Raw genomic sequence first — 14,923 nt, forward strand, 5'->3', positions numbered from 1 at the left:
TGCATTTTTAATGCTTGTTCTTAGTCTTTAGAAGCAGTCAGGGAAAGTGCTTATCTGTGCAAAGTCATCATAGCACACGCACATGCATCTTCTATAAAATTGCTTTCATTGACCAGGTTACGAAACAGAAGTATTAAATGCTTGCAAATCAAGATACATTTACAACGCCAATAGCTCTAACTTTCACAAATGCGAGACCGATTGTATTCCAAATACTTTTTAGTACATGAACAGCCACGCACCACTCCCTCGTAAACACTGTCGCGCAGCAGACGCTCACGCAGCCTGTAGTTGCTTGCTTCATGATTCTCGCAGCCTATGACAAAAGCCCAACTATCGAGCTTCAATTGTGCACTGTGAAAGTTTCCTCCTCAGTGCGCAGGCGCACAAAAGCGTAGCGTGCGTGCTGAAGCCGTTGCTCTGGCACGTCGTGGTGCAGTGTGGGTGGAGCCCTCACCCTGGTAACAGAAGCAGAGTTGGGGGAGGGTGCTCAGCGTTAATGAGGAATAGCAAGAAGGGGGATGATCATCGCCCCGTAGCGGCACGGATAAGGGAGAGGGAGAGGCGACACAATGCAGACCGAGGATGCCCGATATCTCAAGAGGTACACACGTGGTGATGGGGTGCAGGTACCGGGGAAAGGTGTACTACGCCAATTTTAGAGACTGTTTGTGTCTGACAGCAGGGAGGGCATGTGCCTTGTGTCAGGTTGAAGGAAGAAGGTTGCTTTAGATTACAAGATAGGACGAGGGAAGAGGCGCTATGCCGAACTATAGATAGCGCTTGCTTTTCGAGATCAACCCATGTCTGGTGTCCGACAGACCCTATTTTCTGCTTGGCACAGGGCCCCTACCCCCTCCGACTGACGTAGCACTGTTGTCCCTTGTACCATAGCTGCCAAGCTCCCTCTTGGCGTGTGCAATCTTCAGAGCCAAACCTTGTATCAATGGCGGATGAAAACCGCACTCCTGATCATAACGGGCAATTTATTCTATGTTAAGTTAAAGAAGATTGTTGCAGTTGGCGTCTCTTTACATTATCTCCAATCGACCAGACTTCTCCCTTCAACGAAGAGCAACAATTGCCCCAACACAGGTTTGGGGGATATCTTGAAAGTGGCTGGTGCTAAATTATGAAATACTCCACCAATAAGACTGAGAATGAGTAGGTAATGACATTAATTTAAAAAAAAAAAAGGTTAGAGCAACATCTATGGTAACTTCCCGAGAGATTAAAGCATAAAACTCTGGGCCAAACGCACAAAAGGTGATGGGAGGAATGCTTGCTGTTTGTAACCACTGGTAATCACTTGGAGTAGTATCTCATTGTTCTTTTGCTCACCATGCCACCTCAGATTGAACCCAGCCATATGCAAATCAGTCTTGACCCTGCTCCAAAAGGAACAGTCAAGCCTAAAGTGTCAGGCCAGGTCCTCCTTAATCGGAACACCGGAAACCCAAAACTGTTTTCACCCTGATTAGGGCTTATCAGTCGAGTATATGCTTATTTTCATTGCCACAGTGACCAAAGGACGCACATCTGGGCATATCCTTGCCACTTAGTACGTTACAGCAAACACTCCAAAGGTAATGCGGGGAATTCTCTGAATTTGTCTAACCACTGGCAATCGCTTTGGGTAGCATCCCAACCCATAGTCCTTTTGCTCACCATGCCACCTCAAGTTGGTACCAGCCTTATGCACACCTGGGCATAACCCTTGCTCACTGTTCCACTGGAACCAAGGTTCGATTGAAGATCCAAACCAAGCCAAGACTAGTCATGGGTTGCTTGCGTTCTGGTTCAGAGAGGACATGGCTTGGCAGTTTGGGTGGAACTGTACCCATTGGAGCAAAATCAAGGCTGATTTGTATATGGTTTGGGCTAATCTGAGGTGGAAAAGTGAGAAAAAGAACGATGGGCTGGAATTCTACCTCAAGTGATTGCCTTTAGTTTCATTTATTGCAAGCATCCTCCCATCACCTTTTGTGTGTGTAATATTTTGGACCAACATGGTCTGTTGTTTTTTTTCATGTAAATATGTTTCTTGATTTCACTGACCCTCTACTAGGCTTCTTTGGTGGCTGTTTTGCAATTGTTTTTGATTTATTTAATATTTTTGGTATTTTGTTTTGTCATCTTTGTGTTACAAAGGCAAATCGACGCTTGAATGTTAAGAATACTTTATTTCATTCTCATCACTGGAAGCATACATTTTAGAAGCCATCCCCAAGAGGTCCTTCTTCCTCTGTTCCCCACACTTATTTTGCCCACTAGTGTTCCGTGCATCATAACCAAGCACTAACTCCATCATCCCAGGTTCCACACATGGAACCTTTACCAACATGCCCACAACATATTCCCCTCTTATGACAATTACCAACATTGAATACAATACAAAACATATTAATAAACCATAAGAGTGATAAAAGAGAAACACACCTTGGAATAAGACCAACTAATTAATACAGACGAATTAAACTTAGCCTACAGTTACATTATTTGGCTGTATTACATATAACCTACATATTACCCTGGACATCATCTTCCATCCACTTTAGCAGTTTCCTAGTTCTTTTGTTAACTGGTTAACCTTCAAGCTCATGCTCAACTTCCTGCACATTCATCTTTTTATTGCCGATCCCGGAACCAATCCCATGGTTCTCACCATTACCACAATCTGCTTCTTCCAACCCCACATCCCTCTCTTCTTTCATTACCATATCAGAATTCACAGTATCTGCATCATCACTCTCATCCTGAACACAATGATCAGTATGTACCATTACATCATGGTTGCTTTTGCAAATGCAGTCCCTTCATTGACCATTTTCTCAAAATCCTCCAAACAAATTTGCATCATACTCCTGTTATTCCTTCTGAACTTTTTCCATACCTCATTTAGACCCACCACAACTCGATTAAGATTACACACTTTACCATTAGAACTACGCAAACCTTCAACTATTTCCTCTGGTTCATAAAACCGGCTCTCGTCCTTAGGAAGAAAACCCGGCTTCTTGATCTGAACCCAATCATCCACTTTAACTCGCACAGGTTTAGAACGCTTTTTGGAATGAAAATGCAGCTTACTATTGCCACGCCTGTCTTTGATTTTCTTGCAAACTGCTTCCACAGACCATTGCTCCATTCCTGTGTGAAACAACCATCCAGGGGTATATTTGGTTTTATGATTTATTCCTCTCAGTATAAAAAAGGAGATACTCCTGTAGATTCATTGTTTGTTTTTTTCTTTTTAAATATATTTTTCTTTTTGCTGTGTGCAACCAAAAAAAAAAAAAGCATAACAAAGTCAGGTACAGTCTCACAGTGGCATTCATATACCGTCCATATCAGCACTAATTTCACCTCGACAGCCCTTCTGTAGATTAATTTTTAGTAATTCTGTAAGCCCATATCATTTTACCTAGTTGTGTAGTACAATCCTCGTCACCTGCATAGCTAATTGTATCATACCTTTGATTACATGTTTACAACTCTCTACCTTATTGTTACCACTAGGATTGTATAGAGAAGTAGTTTTATGCTTTGCACCAATACGTTCAAAGTAAAGCTTTGCTTTATTGGAGACAAATTGCATCCCGTTGTCACTCAAAATGATGGCAGGTATGTCTTCCGATGTACAAATATGATGAAGGAATTCCAAAACTGAATCCGTATCCGCTTCATTCACAACTCTTATGATGGGCCCCCAAGAAATCAAATCTGTTTAAACTAACACATATTTCTGAGGATTCCCTGTGGGTCCCACTATGTCAACAGCCATAGGTTCCAACTGATGCTTCAGAATCAAATGCTCACTCATTGGGGCTCTCAAAGTTTGGTAAGATTTATCAGCTTGCAAACAATTGGGGCACTCCCTCACAAACCGTTCCACCGCAATATGCATACCAGACCACCAAAATAATTTTTTCACAAGATTTGGTTCTAATCATCCCAAATGCCTTAAAATGATAACCATTTCCTGCAAAGTATGCAGTGGAACCACTCCTTTCAAAATTGTACCGTTATCTACTGTCAGCTTAGACCTTACCTCCAGAATGGTCTTATCCATTGCTCGATACGCTCCTTCCTTTGCCATTTGTCGCATATGTACGTCATTGCTGTTTATAAGACCTTGTCTTTCTTGTATTCCACATTCCATTCCTCCCTATTACCAGCTGGTGTACCACTATCATGCACCAATTCCACCTGAAATCCTTTCCACCACTCATACTTGCATTCCTCTAAGTTGATCAGCATTCTGGATAAAATCACCCACAACATTGTCCTTACCTGTGATCGAGCGGGTTACCAGCTTGGGTTACTCACACATACCATATACTCACCTGGGTCCATAACATTCATACAAGTAAGCTAGTAAAAACCCGCTGTCATCAATTCTGTGTTACCTATAATTTGAAATTCACCTTTACCAAATCTTACCAACTCTATCTCCTTGTCAATAAATTCCCTTTACTCAATGGATCAGGTTGCTAAATTAGTTTAAAGTAGAAATGACATTAACTTTTACCTTTGAAATAACCACAAACTCGAAAAGTTTTAATATCTTTATCTAATCAATAATTTTGTGAGTCAAAGATCAAATACTTTGTTAACATCGGGAGTCATTCAGGCGAGAAATCAAGTTTAGTTCAATGATAAATCTCAATAAAGTATTGCAATGACAGTACCTGTAAAGGGATGAAAAGACAAAAGGTACAAAGGCAGATTTCACAGAATTATATTTACCTAGGATGATAGCGGAACCCAACTGCTTGAAGATGGGACAGATGTAGTCCACCAGGACAGGTGGAAGACAGAGGATCAGGGCAGGTTCAGAACTAGGAAGGTGACCTCTTCTAAGTGCAACGCCAGCGTCGCACCCCTCTCTGGCCCTACTCGCCTCGATCTTTACTTCCGCAATTCCCCTTCTAGATAATAGGTTTATCGATCAGTATTTCGGTCTCTCGAGCAGGTTCTCTGGCATCTGCAAAGTCTGAGACATCGTCTCGGACAGCTTCTGTGGCAGCATACATGTCGGGTCAGATTCAGAGTCAGACACAGAACTAACTAACTTACCTCAATTATACTATTCTGTGTTCGTGTACCACCCCCAATGTATCAATATTGTGTTTTCTCCTATTCTGATTGAGCAGGGCAAAGAGGTGAGTTCATCACACCATACTAAAAGTAATATTTTCTTAGGACCATTGTTCTATGTTTCCGCCCCTTAATTTACTTTCCCAAAGCTTTATTCCCACCCTCATTTCACATTACGATCAATACATTTTGAAACATTATTTTAAGTTTCTTTCTATGTCCGGGTCAATAGGTTGAGTTCTCAGGCGTCTTTGTCCATTGTGGCCTTGGCTGTATTCCAACTGTGCCATCATGGTTTCCGGCAGGTTTCTGTGCACCTGCGCGTGAGTCAAATGAGGTAGGGATTTCAGTCACCCTCCGAGGCCCAAATATGAACTAATAATAAAGTCAGAAAAAGACATGTTAGAATACGAAAATAAATGATTTCACTGTATACCACTTATCTCTACTCTATCCCCATTTACTTATTTTAATCTTTCGCATTAGTGTTTAGTAGAGCTTATAAGGTTTAGTTTAAGCAATACCATGCGCATCATCATGTGAGTTTCAAGCGGCCATATTAAGAGCTATTGCGCAGCTGAAAAGTTTCCCCCCAAGCATAGAAGACGTCCTACTACGTGCTACATGCGCAGTGAAGTTCCCGCGTTTTTGGTGGCCATTTTAAGACACTCTAGTTACTTGTTAGTAATACACATATAAAAGCTTCCCTTAGGTACAGTATGTCGTGTGTAATGCAAAATTAGTTTTTACAAAACAGATTGGTTACGTGATTACATGTTATTTAAGAGGATTGCATACAAGCAAGTTTCTTTCATACGAAACCTTGCTCCATCAATCCCCTCTCTGATGGCATTTAATGCCATCACTAATTTTTACTGAAACAGATGCCAACTTTAGCACATTTCAATTTCTTCTTCAACCCTTTCATTTCTTTCTTTTTAGGTCTCGCGCCTAGCGTAGCAGTGCGCAGCACTGCTCGCGCAGCGAGAGACCTCTTGTAGGGGGTTTCAAAACTGACCTAGGAATCGCACATGCTCGTGCATGTGCTTTTCCTTTTGGAACACGCTATTGGCCTTTGCGTGCGTCTTTTTAACAAAGACAGCACGCAATTGGCCAAAGGCGGGCGCATTGCTCTGCCCATGGCCTATTGGTGTCGGTTACCCGCACCGCCGCCATGTGGTTTCAATTTTTGTGCCCATACACGAGCGCGATAATTGAAACCACATGTCTCGCTGTGGCGTGCGCGCGCACCACACGTTTCTAAAGGGGCTGTGGGGTGGTCTAGACTAGTAGGCGTCATTTCAAACTCTTTCCTTGTTTTTACTTTGAGCTTTTGATTACCGATTCAAAGAGTTTGGGTTGCTCTGATCCTAAGCCTGGGTAGTGAATATCTCGCCTTGTCATACGGTCTGAAGTTACTCATTTCTACTGTTTGGTTGGTCAGAGAACTTTACCACTGTCCTTGTTTGAATTCCAAGCCTTAATGAAGCAGAGCAGACTCTGAGAGCAAGTACGTTTGCAGACAGGTAGCATTGTATGCCATCATGATGGGTTTAAACTTGATCTATCAAGTGTAAAACATGGACAGCAAGGGACAGACAACCATTTCTCCTCAATTAAATACCATTTTCACTGAAGGGATTTACAGTATTTTGTTTGCACGTGTAACTCCTGTAATTGCTGTGGCTCTGGAACCTGGTAATTGCTGGTTTTAAGTTATTATTAACTTAAACAATGCTCGCTGCGACGTTTTTTGCGAAGCCCCGCTTACGTCTGTGTTTTGCTAAACGTATTGAAATAACGCACATTTTTATATAAGTGTGGCCTCGAAGCGCTGTTTCAAAAATAACATAAGCCGTGATTGTGCAAGAACATTTATTGTAAAACTTAATTTGCTAAGATAGACCATTTAACTATCGAAAAGCCTATTACGTCGTCGCAATGTTTAATGGAAACATAATCTTCAACAGATGTTTATGTATGGGGCCGGAGGGGGTTAATACGCACTCAAACGGGTCGGACCTAAACGAGGCACACAGCTCTAAGCAGAGGTGGGCGAGCCAACATATTTGCACGAGCCGAGTCCTGAAAATGTCTGCTAAAAATCAAACAACAAATATCACATAAAATCTAGCAAAGTTGCTTCAAAACTAAACAAGCATTTCGTGACTTTGAGCTATTGGCATTGTAAATCACAATTACTTTTATTTATGTTTTGGTTTTTAAAACATAAATAAAAGCATTGTCGTTTTACAATGCCAATAGCTTAAACTTGCGAAAATGCGAGACCTATTGCATTGCCAATGCTTGTTCCTTTTTGCATTGTAATCCTCTCATTCTTTTGTAAAAGTCTCCTTTTAATTCTTCCAGCTGTATTTCTTTGAATGTTCTTTTCTTACCCCTTTCATTTATTTCATACTTCTTTCTCCCTCTTCAGCATTTGTGCCAAAACATTATTGCTAATACTAATAGTGTTATTCCCATTATGGGCAATATTATTTGACCTAGAATTTCTTTGCCTATGTTGGAAAACCAACTACCTATGTTAGAAATACTATTTGTCAATTTCTTCCTACACTTTCAACTGCCAGATGTTTTAACTCTTCTTCTAATTTCATAATATGTTTAATATATCCTCCAATTTCAACACTTTTATCAGGAATATACGTGCAACAATGTTGCGTTTTCAATAATTTACAGACTCCGCCCTCTTTTGCCAATAATATGTCAAGCGCAAGTCGATTTTGCATAACCATAGATCTGATCGCAACTAATTTGGTGTTAATCATCAAGAATCCTCCAGCAGCGTCAGTAGATAATCGATCAACTACTGTAGACAACTGACACATTTTCTGTGAATTTAGAAGAACTCCCACTGAAGGTATCAATGCACCAAAAATGTCACCTACTATTTCAGAAAGACTAGCCCTTTTTACACGCTTCAGTTCATTATTGTCTTCATTGCTTCCAGTAATCCTTTTAACATGACATACTTTAGGGAATACTATTCCGAAATAGCAACTCCCATACCAATGGTCTGGCAGCCTAAAATAGGCTTTATTGCCACACACATAATAGATATCAGGAAATACTGGATCTGTCCCTCCTTTTAGTCCCCCATCCCCCAATTACTAAGAAATTATGTTTACATTCACTGGAACCAATAAACACCTTGTTATATTCAGTCTTTAACCTATGGAGACAGATTTTCCCTTTCTTTTCAAAGACCAAGGACCTAGCAGCATGAGTCTTGCCATTTGCATAATGCTCTTCTTCCTCAGCCCATTTAGGTATCTGAGGTTTAGGTTCAGAAGCTTTTCTTTGGAAATCCTGTCTCATCATCATCATCTAACTTTATGAGGTCATTTGTACAAAAACCATCAAAGTATACAAAAGTAAAACATAAGTGTATTTACAATTAAAAGTATTAAACCATTACTATCTCGAGTACAAATGACAGTCCCAGTTCAAAGTTAAGAGACATTAATGCATAAATATGGTCAACCTGATCATACATAAAAAATGCAAAAGCAGCTGCCAGTACATGAGGGATACAGAACCATGTTTGCAAAACTTAACTTTTCCATGCTGTATATGCATTTTAAATATTAAGTGTGACAACACAACTATGTTAAAAAATGTTGGCGAATTATCCAGAAAGAGAATAAGAAACGACTAAGAGCAAAGACTATTGGCCCAGAGGTGTCTGTCTTTTAAATTCTGAACGCAATCTGGTACTGCCTTGCATCCAAGTTGAGGCATATTGGTCTAATCCACCTCCTACGTATCTGCCGATACTTGGGCCCACTGTTCCCAATAAGCTGCGCGCGAGTGCGCGCGCGCACCATGGTCACCCGGAGCGCGCAGTGTCCTAGATTTGCCGCGCACACTGATGAGAGATCATTCGTGCCGCCCATTTTAAAACACGAGCGGCGCGAAATACGGTCATTTCCTGCTTGCGGGAGGCAGGAAGAGACAATGGAGACACGAAGGAGCTGAGCGACGGGTAAGTGTCTCCCTTACCGCCTGTGGGGTTAGGGAGAGCTGGCATTCACTTGCTGCATTAATCTTCCTAATGGTGCGCGGCTGAGGGGCTAATGTGGGCCTTTGAGATAGTATTCGTGTTAATTGCAGCGCCCGTGTGCTCTGCAATTAACATGAATACTATCACATCAGCCCCACAGCTGCATACCATTAGGAAAATTAATGCGGAAAGTTAACCAACACGACGTGTGTTTTCAGAATCCTGAAAGCACACGTCGTGCTTGTTGACTTTCTGCATTTGTTTCTTAAGAGTGCGCTGTTGCGGGGCTGATGTGGGCCTTTGACATAGTATTCATGTTAATTGCAGAGCACACGGGCGCTGCAATTAACATGAATACTTTTTCAAAGGCCCACATCAGCCCCGCAGCCGTGCACTATTAGGAAAAGGAATGCAGAAAGTCAGCAAGCATGACTTGTGCGTTCAGGATTCTGAAAACACACGTCGTGTTGGTTAACTTTCTGCATTAATTTTCCTAATGGTGCGCGGCAGTGGGGCTGATGTGGGCCATCATTCATGCCTCTATAGCCTGTAATATTCTGGAGAAACATCTTGAGTTTAGTTGAGTTACAGCAATTGAGAGATCTGGTATTATCTGGGCCCTAAACATGACGTGCCCTCAGCTATGCTCTGGTTCCACTGTAGTACTTGTGCTGGTTAGCTCTGTTAGCGCCTCGTTGACAGTTGTGAGTGTTCCTGACTCTGGAGCGAATCCCTATCACTCCTCATGCAAAAAACGGTGCTATGCTTCCTCTGCTCTTTGCTAGTGTCACCCTTTTTTAATCACTTCCATTTGAGATCCTAGACAGAGCGCATCCATCTGACTCCGGGAGTAAGTAAGTAAGTAAATTTATTATGCATAATTAATTAAAATCATTGCATCTGGTGATCATACAAAGAAAGCACAATTTCTTATAATATAACTTTTGTACATATAAAATGAGAAAAACAATATTCTAAAAATCAGAAGATATTATACAATACAAAAGGAGAAAAGGTTAATATTCTTAAAATGTGCGAGTAAGAGAAATTTGTCCATCATCAGAGGAATAGTCTGTTTCCCTGAGCCATTTGGGAATCTTTTTAGATATTTAATCTTTTCTCTGTAATATCCAGAAATTTTGTAAGGCGACAATTTAATTGAGTGATGGTCGGATTAAAACATAGAAGTATTGCTTGTCCCTTACACCGTGCTGTATAAAAAAAGGCTTTAATAAAGATACCCTTATGTCTTTCAGTTTGTCACATATGCAGATAATGTGGATAATGTTCTCTTCGCCCAGTCCACATAATCTACATTTACAGTCTAGTCCTGTTCTTTTCCATGGCGGCAATAAAACTTTTATGGGTCCAACCCCCAGTCTTAACTTCAGGAATTTTTGTTTTGTATGCATCTTTATTCCTAGATTTAGATAGGTTTGAGGGTTGCCATTTTTATAATTTGTTAATAACTGTCCATCCATGAGCTCGTCTTGATAGTGCTTCCTTGTCTAGTGCGAGGGAGATGCTTCTTATTGCCTTTGTTGCTAGTTTTTTAAAAACAATATGGGACGCTGAAGTATTCCATAGGTTCTCTAAACCTAATTTCTCAATTGAATCTTTGAGATATTTGTTAGTTGGAGATTTGCTGGTTCGTGTTATCTCTGTCCATAAAAGGTTGTTTAAAGTACCTTTTTCAGCTAGTCTGATTTTATGCCAGCTTTTTACGTAGGCTCCCATTCTCTCCACTATTTGGTTTTGTACACCGAATTCCAGTCGAAGTTGGGCTGGAGAAACATATCTAGGAAGTTGGAATATCGAACGATATGAGGTTGTTATTATATTATTTAACGTCAAAGCGTCTCTCCCTCTCATTTGTTCACTCCCATATAAGATTGTAGGCTGAAGTTTGGCTCTCCAACATTTTTAAAAAAGGTTCCAGGGAGAGATCTGGTAGCAGATTCTTCAATGGTTTGAGTGCCAAACAGGTTGTCATCCCTTTTTTCCTTAAGGTCTCCAGCTGTGGTTTGCATGAGTTGTTATGATCCAGGAGGATACCCAGGTACTTATAGGTAGTGGCTTGCTGTATTCTTTGCCCATCAAGGTACCATCTTGGCGTAAACTTTTTGTGGTAATTAACTGCCATAATCTTAGTTTTTGTATAATTTATTTTTAAGATGTTTCTTTTTGAAAATCTATTGGTTGTATCCAGAAGGCGTTGTAGGCCAATAGGAGTGCGACTGTGTAAGACTAAATCATCGGCGTAGAGCAAGTTTGTCAAGGTTTTTCCTCCTAGCGATGGACCATGAGATGAACATCTGTCCAATTCTTCAGGCAAATCAGCCATAAAGAGGTTAAATAATACTGGTGAAAGGACGCATCCTTGCTTAAGGCCTTTGTTTGTTGGAATTCTTCTCGATAATCGCGAACCTTCTCCCAGTTTTATCCTATTCCACGTATCTGTGTATAGGTGTCTAAGTTGGTTCAGGAGTGGGGAAGGAATCCCCCATTTTGCCAGTTTGATCCAGAGTGTATTACGGTCCACATGATCGAATGCTGCTGCATAGTCTATGAAGCAGAGATACAATGCATGTTTTTTCTCTCTTGCGACATCCATAAGTATGGACAGGGCCATGATGTTCGTTGTCGTTCCTTGGCCTTTTTGAAAACCAGTCTGCGTTATAAGAATGATGTTGTTTTCAGCTGCCTAACTTGTTAGTTCTTCCAGAAGGATCCCTGCATAATATTTGGCCTCTACGTCTATTAGGGCAATTAACCGATAGTTGTTTGGATTGTCGCGCCCTCCTTGTTTATATATCGGGCTTACAATTGACCCCCTCCATGAATCTGGTAATTTCGTATATGTTAAAGCGTATCTATAAACCGGCTCAAGAACTTTACTCCAGAAATCGGGATCTTGTTTAAATAGCATTGGAGGTATTCCATTAGGACCAGGTGCTCCTGATCTCCTCCCTTTTGGCTATTTGTTTCCTGATAAGTTGTAATTCTATGTCGGGATTCACTTCAGTTGAGCTCAATGTGTTTGTTTTAATCCACTGTTCTTTATTCTGTTCTGGCAAATGGGGAATTTCGTGCTTTGCCTCGCTTGTCTTTATTTTACTAATCTCTGGGGCTAGTATAAAGGCAGAATTACTACTTGTTGCACTTGTTATCTGAGTTTCCACAACTAGTTCCGAATTGTTAAAGTGTTTAAATAAATAATTATTCCATGCTGCTTCGGTAACGTTGGAGCTTATCCCATGCTGTCCTGGTCTCAGCAGCATTGTAACCTTTTGCCAAAATTTGGCACTGTTTTTTTGCTTTGCCTCGTAGTACAGTAATGCCCAAGCTTTATGATCTTTCTCTTGCTTAGCTACCCATCTCCTTTGTTTTAATATTTTCCTTGTTTGCCGCAAGGTATTTTGCAGTTGCCAATTAAATGGGTGTTTACGTAGTTGTTTCAATGTTTGATTAATAATTCTGGTCAATCTCTTGATCTCCGGGCATTTCACTGTTTTGTTGGAATTGTATGCGGCTGGCTTTTCCTTCTTCTTTAATTTATTTGGAAATGTCTCGCCGAGAGATTTAGTGAAGTTGATCCAGCGTTCTAAAGGGTTGCCACTCTTTTCGTCCGTTTGTGCATAGAGTTGTTTTGCGGTTACAGCTATTATCTCTATATTTTCCGAGTTGTATCTTATTCGCTCCGGGAGTATATTGATTCCCATTTTTTGTCATCTGCTCTCAGGATTCATTCTGAAGAGAGAGGCTGAAATGGCCACATTTTCCGTCACAGTAGAATACAAGCTTTTACCTTTCTCTGCCATTAACACAACACTTTTATCATATAGGCCATTCTGCAGTGGTTTAACATTAATTGAACTTTTAGCTAGACCGCATCTCCTTCTTATAACATTTACCTCATTGCTAATGCTTGACTCTTAACCTAACCATATTCTGTGGCAATAATATTCAATTATTTCATAATTGATTATATTTTTTAATAAATTGAGTATTGTGTCCTGATCATAGCCCTATTGCTAACCATAATTCCACCCCTGTGATAAATATCTAATTATATGTACAGAATTGTGTGTAATTCATCTAAATTAGGTCAAATTAAATTCAGGTGAATTTTCTTGTGTTTTCCAATTACAAATGTTAAGTTCTTTTTGTCTCTTAGTTGAAGTATTGTAAAATAAATTTGGCTAAATTAAATTGATTGGGAAACTATTGTCCTAACCATAATCTATGTTAAATAGAGTACTTAATTTAATTACATTTCAAGCTCTCTTTTCAACTAATATGGTACATTTATCTTAATTTTAATGCTAATGCTACCACTGGCCAATATATTTTATTATTATTTAAAGTTACTATGCCAATTAAAGCAAAATAAACTACCTTAAATAGTTTTACAACTAGGAAATCGAATAACAACCCTAATCCAAACTGTAAGCATAACCACTTTTCCAAAAACTCTTAAATATTTATTTGAATTATGTTATATTAATTTCAAATTTGTTTAATCCATTACCATAAAGTATTTAAAATTATTTAAAATTGCTTCTATCATTATCCTCGTCCTAATGCTATCACTGTTGATGATAATTTTATTAAATTATTCTTTTGTTATTCTATTTAATAGAAAGTGAAAATAAATGTTAAATACTCAATTACTTTACACATTTTACACATTAATGAGGTTGAGGTGCACAGCGTAATACATCAGGTAATTGTATTTGGAAAGGTAATTTTGTTGTGATAGTCTTCAGTAGAGACATGGAGAGGCAATGTCACGCCCCCCTCACAGTATAACTTGAGGCGTCAGATCAGGGTGCGGCATCTATCTTTATATACTTCGATCTCTTAGGGCCTTTTGACACCCTCAACCACCCAGTTTGTGTTGGATTGACTAAAGGAAGCCACAGAGGTGTCGGCTGTGAGCTGTGTAAGCTATGGTTTAGTTATGTGCAGTGTTCGACAAAGCTCATGTTACTACGGTTATTACATGGATGACTCTGTGTGGTAGGCCAACAGTTCTAAACATTTATCAGTGGTTGTACACTCTCTGGCGCTCCTTCATCAGGACACCATCTGTGGGACTATTCAATAAGCAATGAAGATACACAGGCTCAGTTAAATTCAGTCTCGCTAAATTGTACTGAAGTTGATGACAAGGGTCTCGATCCATCTATTCTGATTGACTGCATTAAAATCCTTACTGTTTCTGAGGTCAAAGCATTATTGATATATTTGAAGTAAGTATTGTCCTTTAAAGCAGATGTGTTCTGATGTTGCCTGCACATTGATGTGAGACGTGCTTCCTGTTGCGGTTTTTGTGTGCTGTGTCACCAGGGGGCACAGGTAGGACATGTGTGCTGTGGATTGCCCCCAACACCTGCAAGCATCCTGCTATGGTGTATGGTCTTTGCTTGGTCTCCAGCGGATCCTGTGCATTGTGTTGGACGTATTGGGACTGGGGTACCAGGGTGATGGTGATGTCCAGGACAGGTGTGGGGCACTTGGATGTGGCTGGCTGTGAGACTCCTCTGACTGGCAGACGTTGGTTGGGGGATGCCAGGGGCCCAACAGGTGCAGCCAAGCCAGCAGATTGGGGTGGGATGTTGATTGTCCACTGTGTTGGTGCCGAAGGCCTGTTAGATGATGCTGGTCAGAATGCGTTGGATGGTTGTCCCTTTCAGCCTGTAGTGGACGGTAACATTGTCAGATGTTTGGTCTGTGAGGCTGGTGCGTTTCCTGGGGGTCCGCTGTCTTTGTCTGCGCTGCATCTGTGGTTGTCCG

General features: G+C 40.5%; 1 protein-coding gene across 1 annotated transcript in view; it reads left to right on the plus strand.

Moving 5' to 3' along the window:
* The first annotated feature begins 442 nt into the window (after positions 1–442).
* The window catches only part of KIFAP3 (kinesin associated protein 3), a 1,322,278-nt gene continuing 1,307,797 nt past the window's right edge, over positions 443–14,923 (plus strand). Inside the window, exon 1 of the mRNA XM_085654829.1 lies at positions 443–604. Within this exon, the coding sequence (XP_085510955.1) occupies positions 573–604 (32 nt within the window). The 5' untranslated portion in view covers positions 443–572. The remainder of the gene's footprint in view (positions 605–14,923) is intronic.

The sequence above is a fragment of the Triturus cristatus genome, chromosome 4_1 (genome assembly GCF_964204655.1).
Source record: "Triturus cristatus chromosome 4_1, aTriCri1.1, whole genome shotgun sequence".
Classification (NCBI taxonomy): Eukaryota; Metazoa; Chordata; class Amphibia; order Caudata; family Salamandridae; genus Triturus; species Triturus cristatus.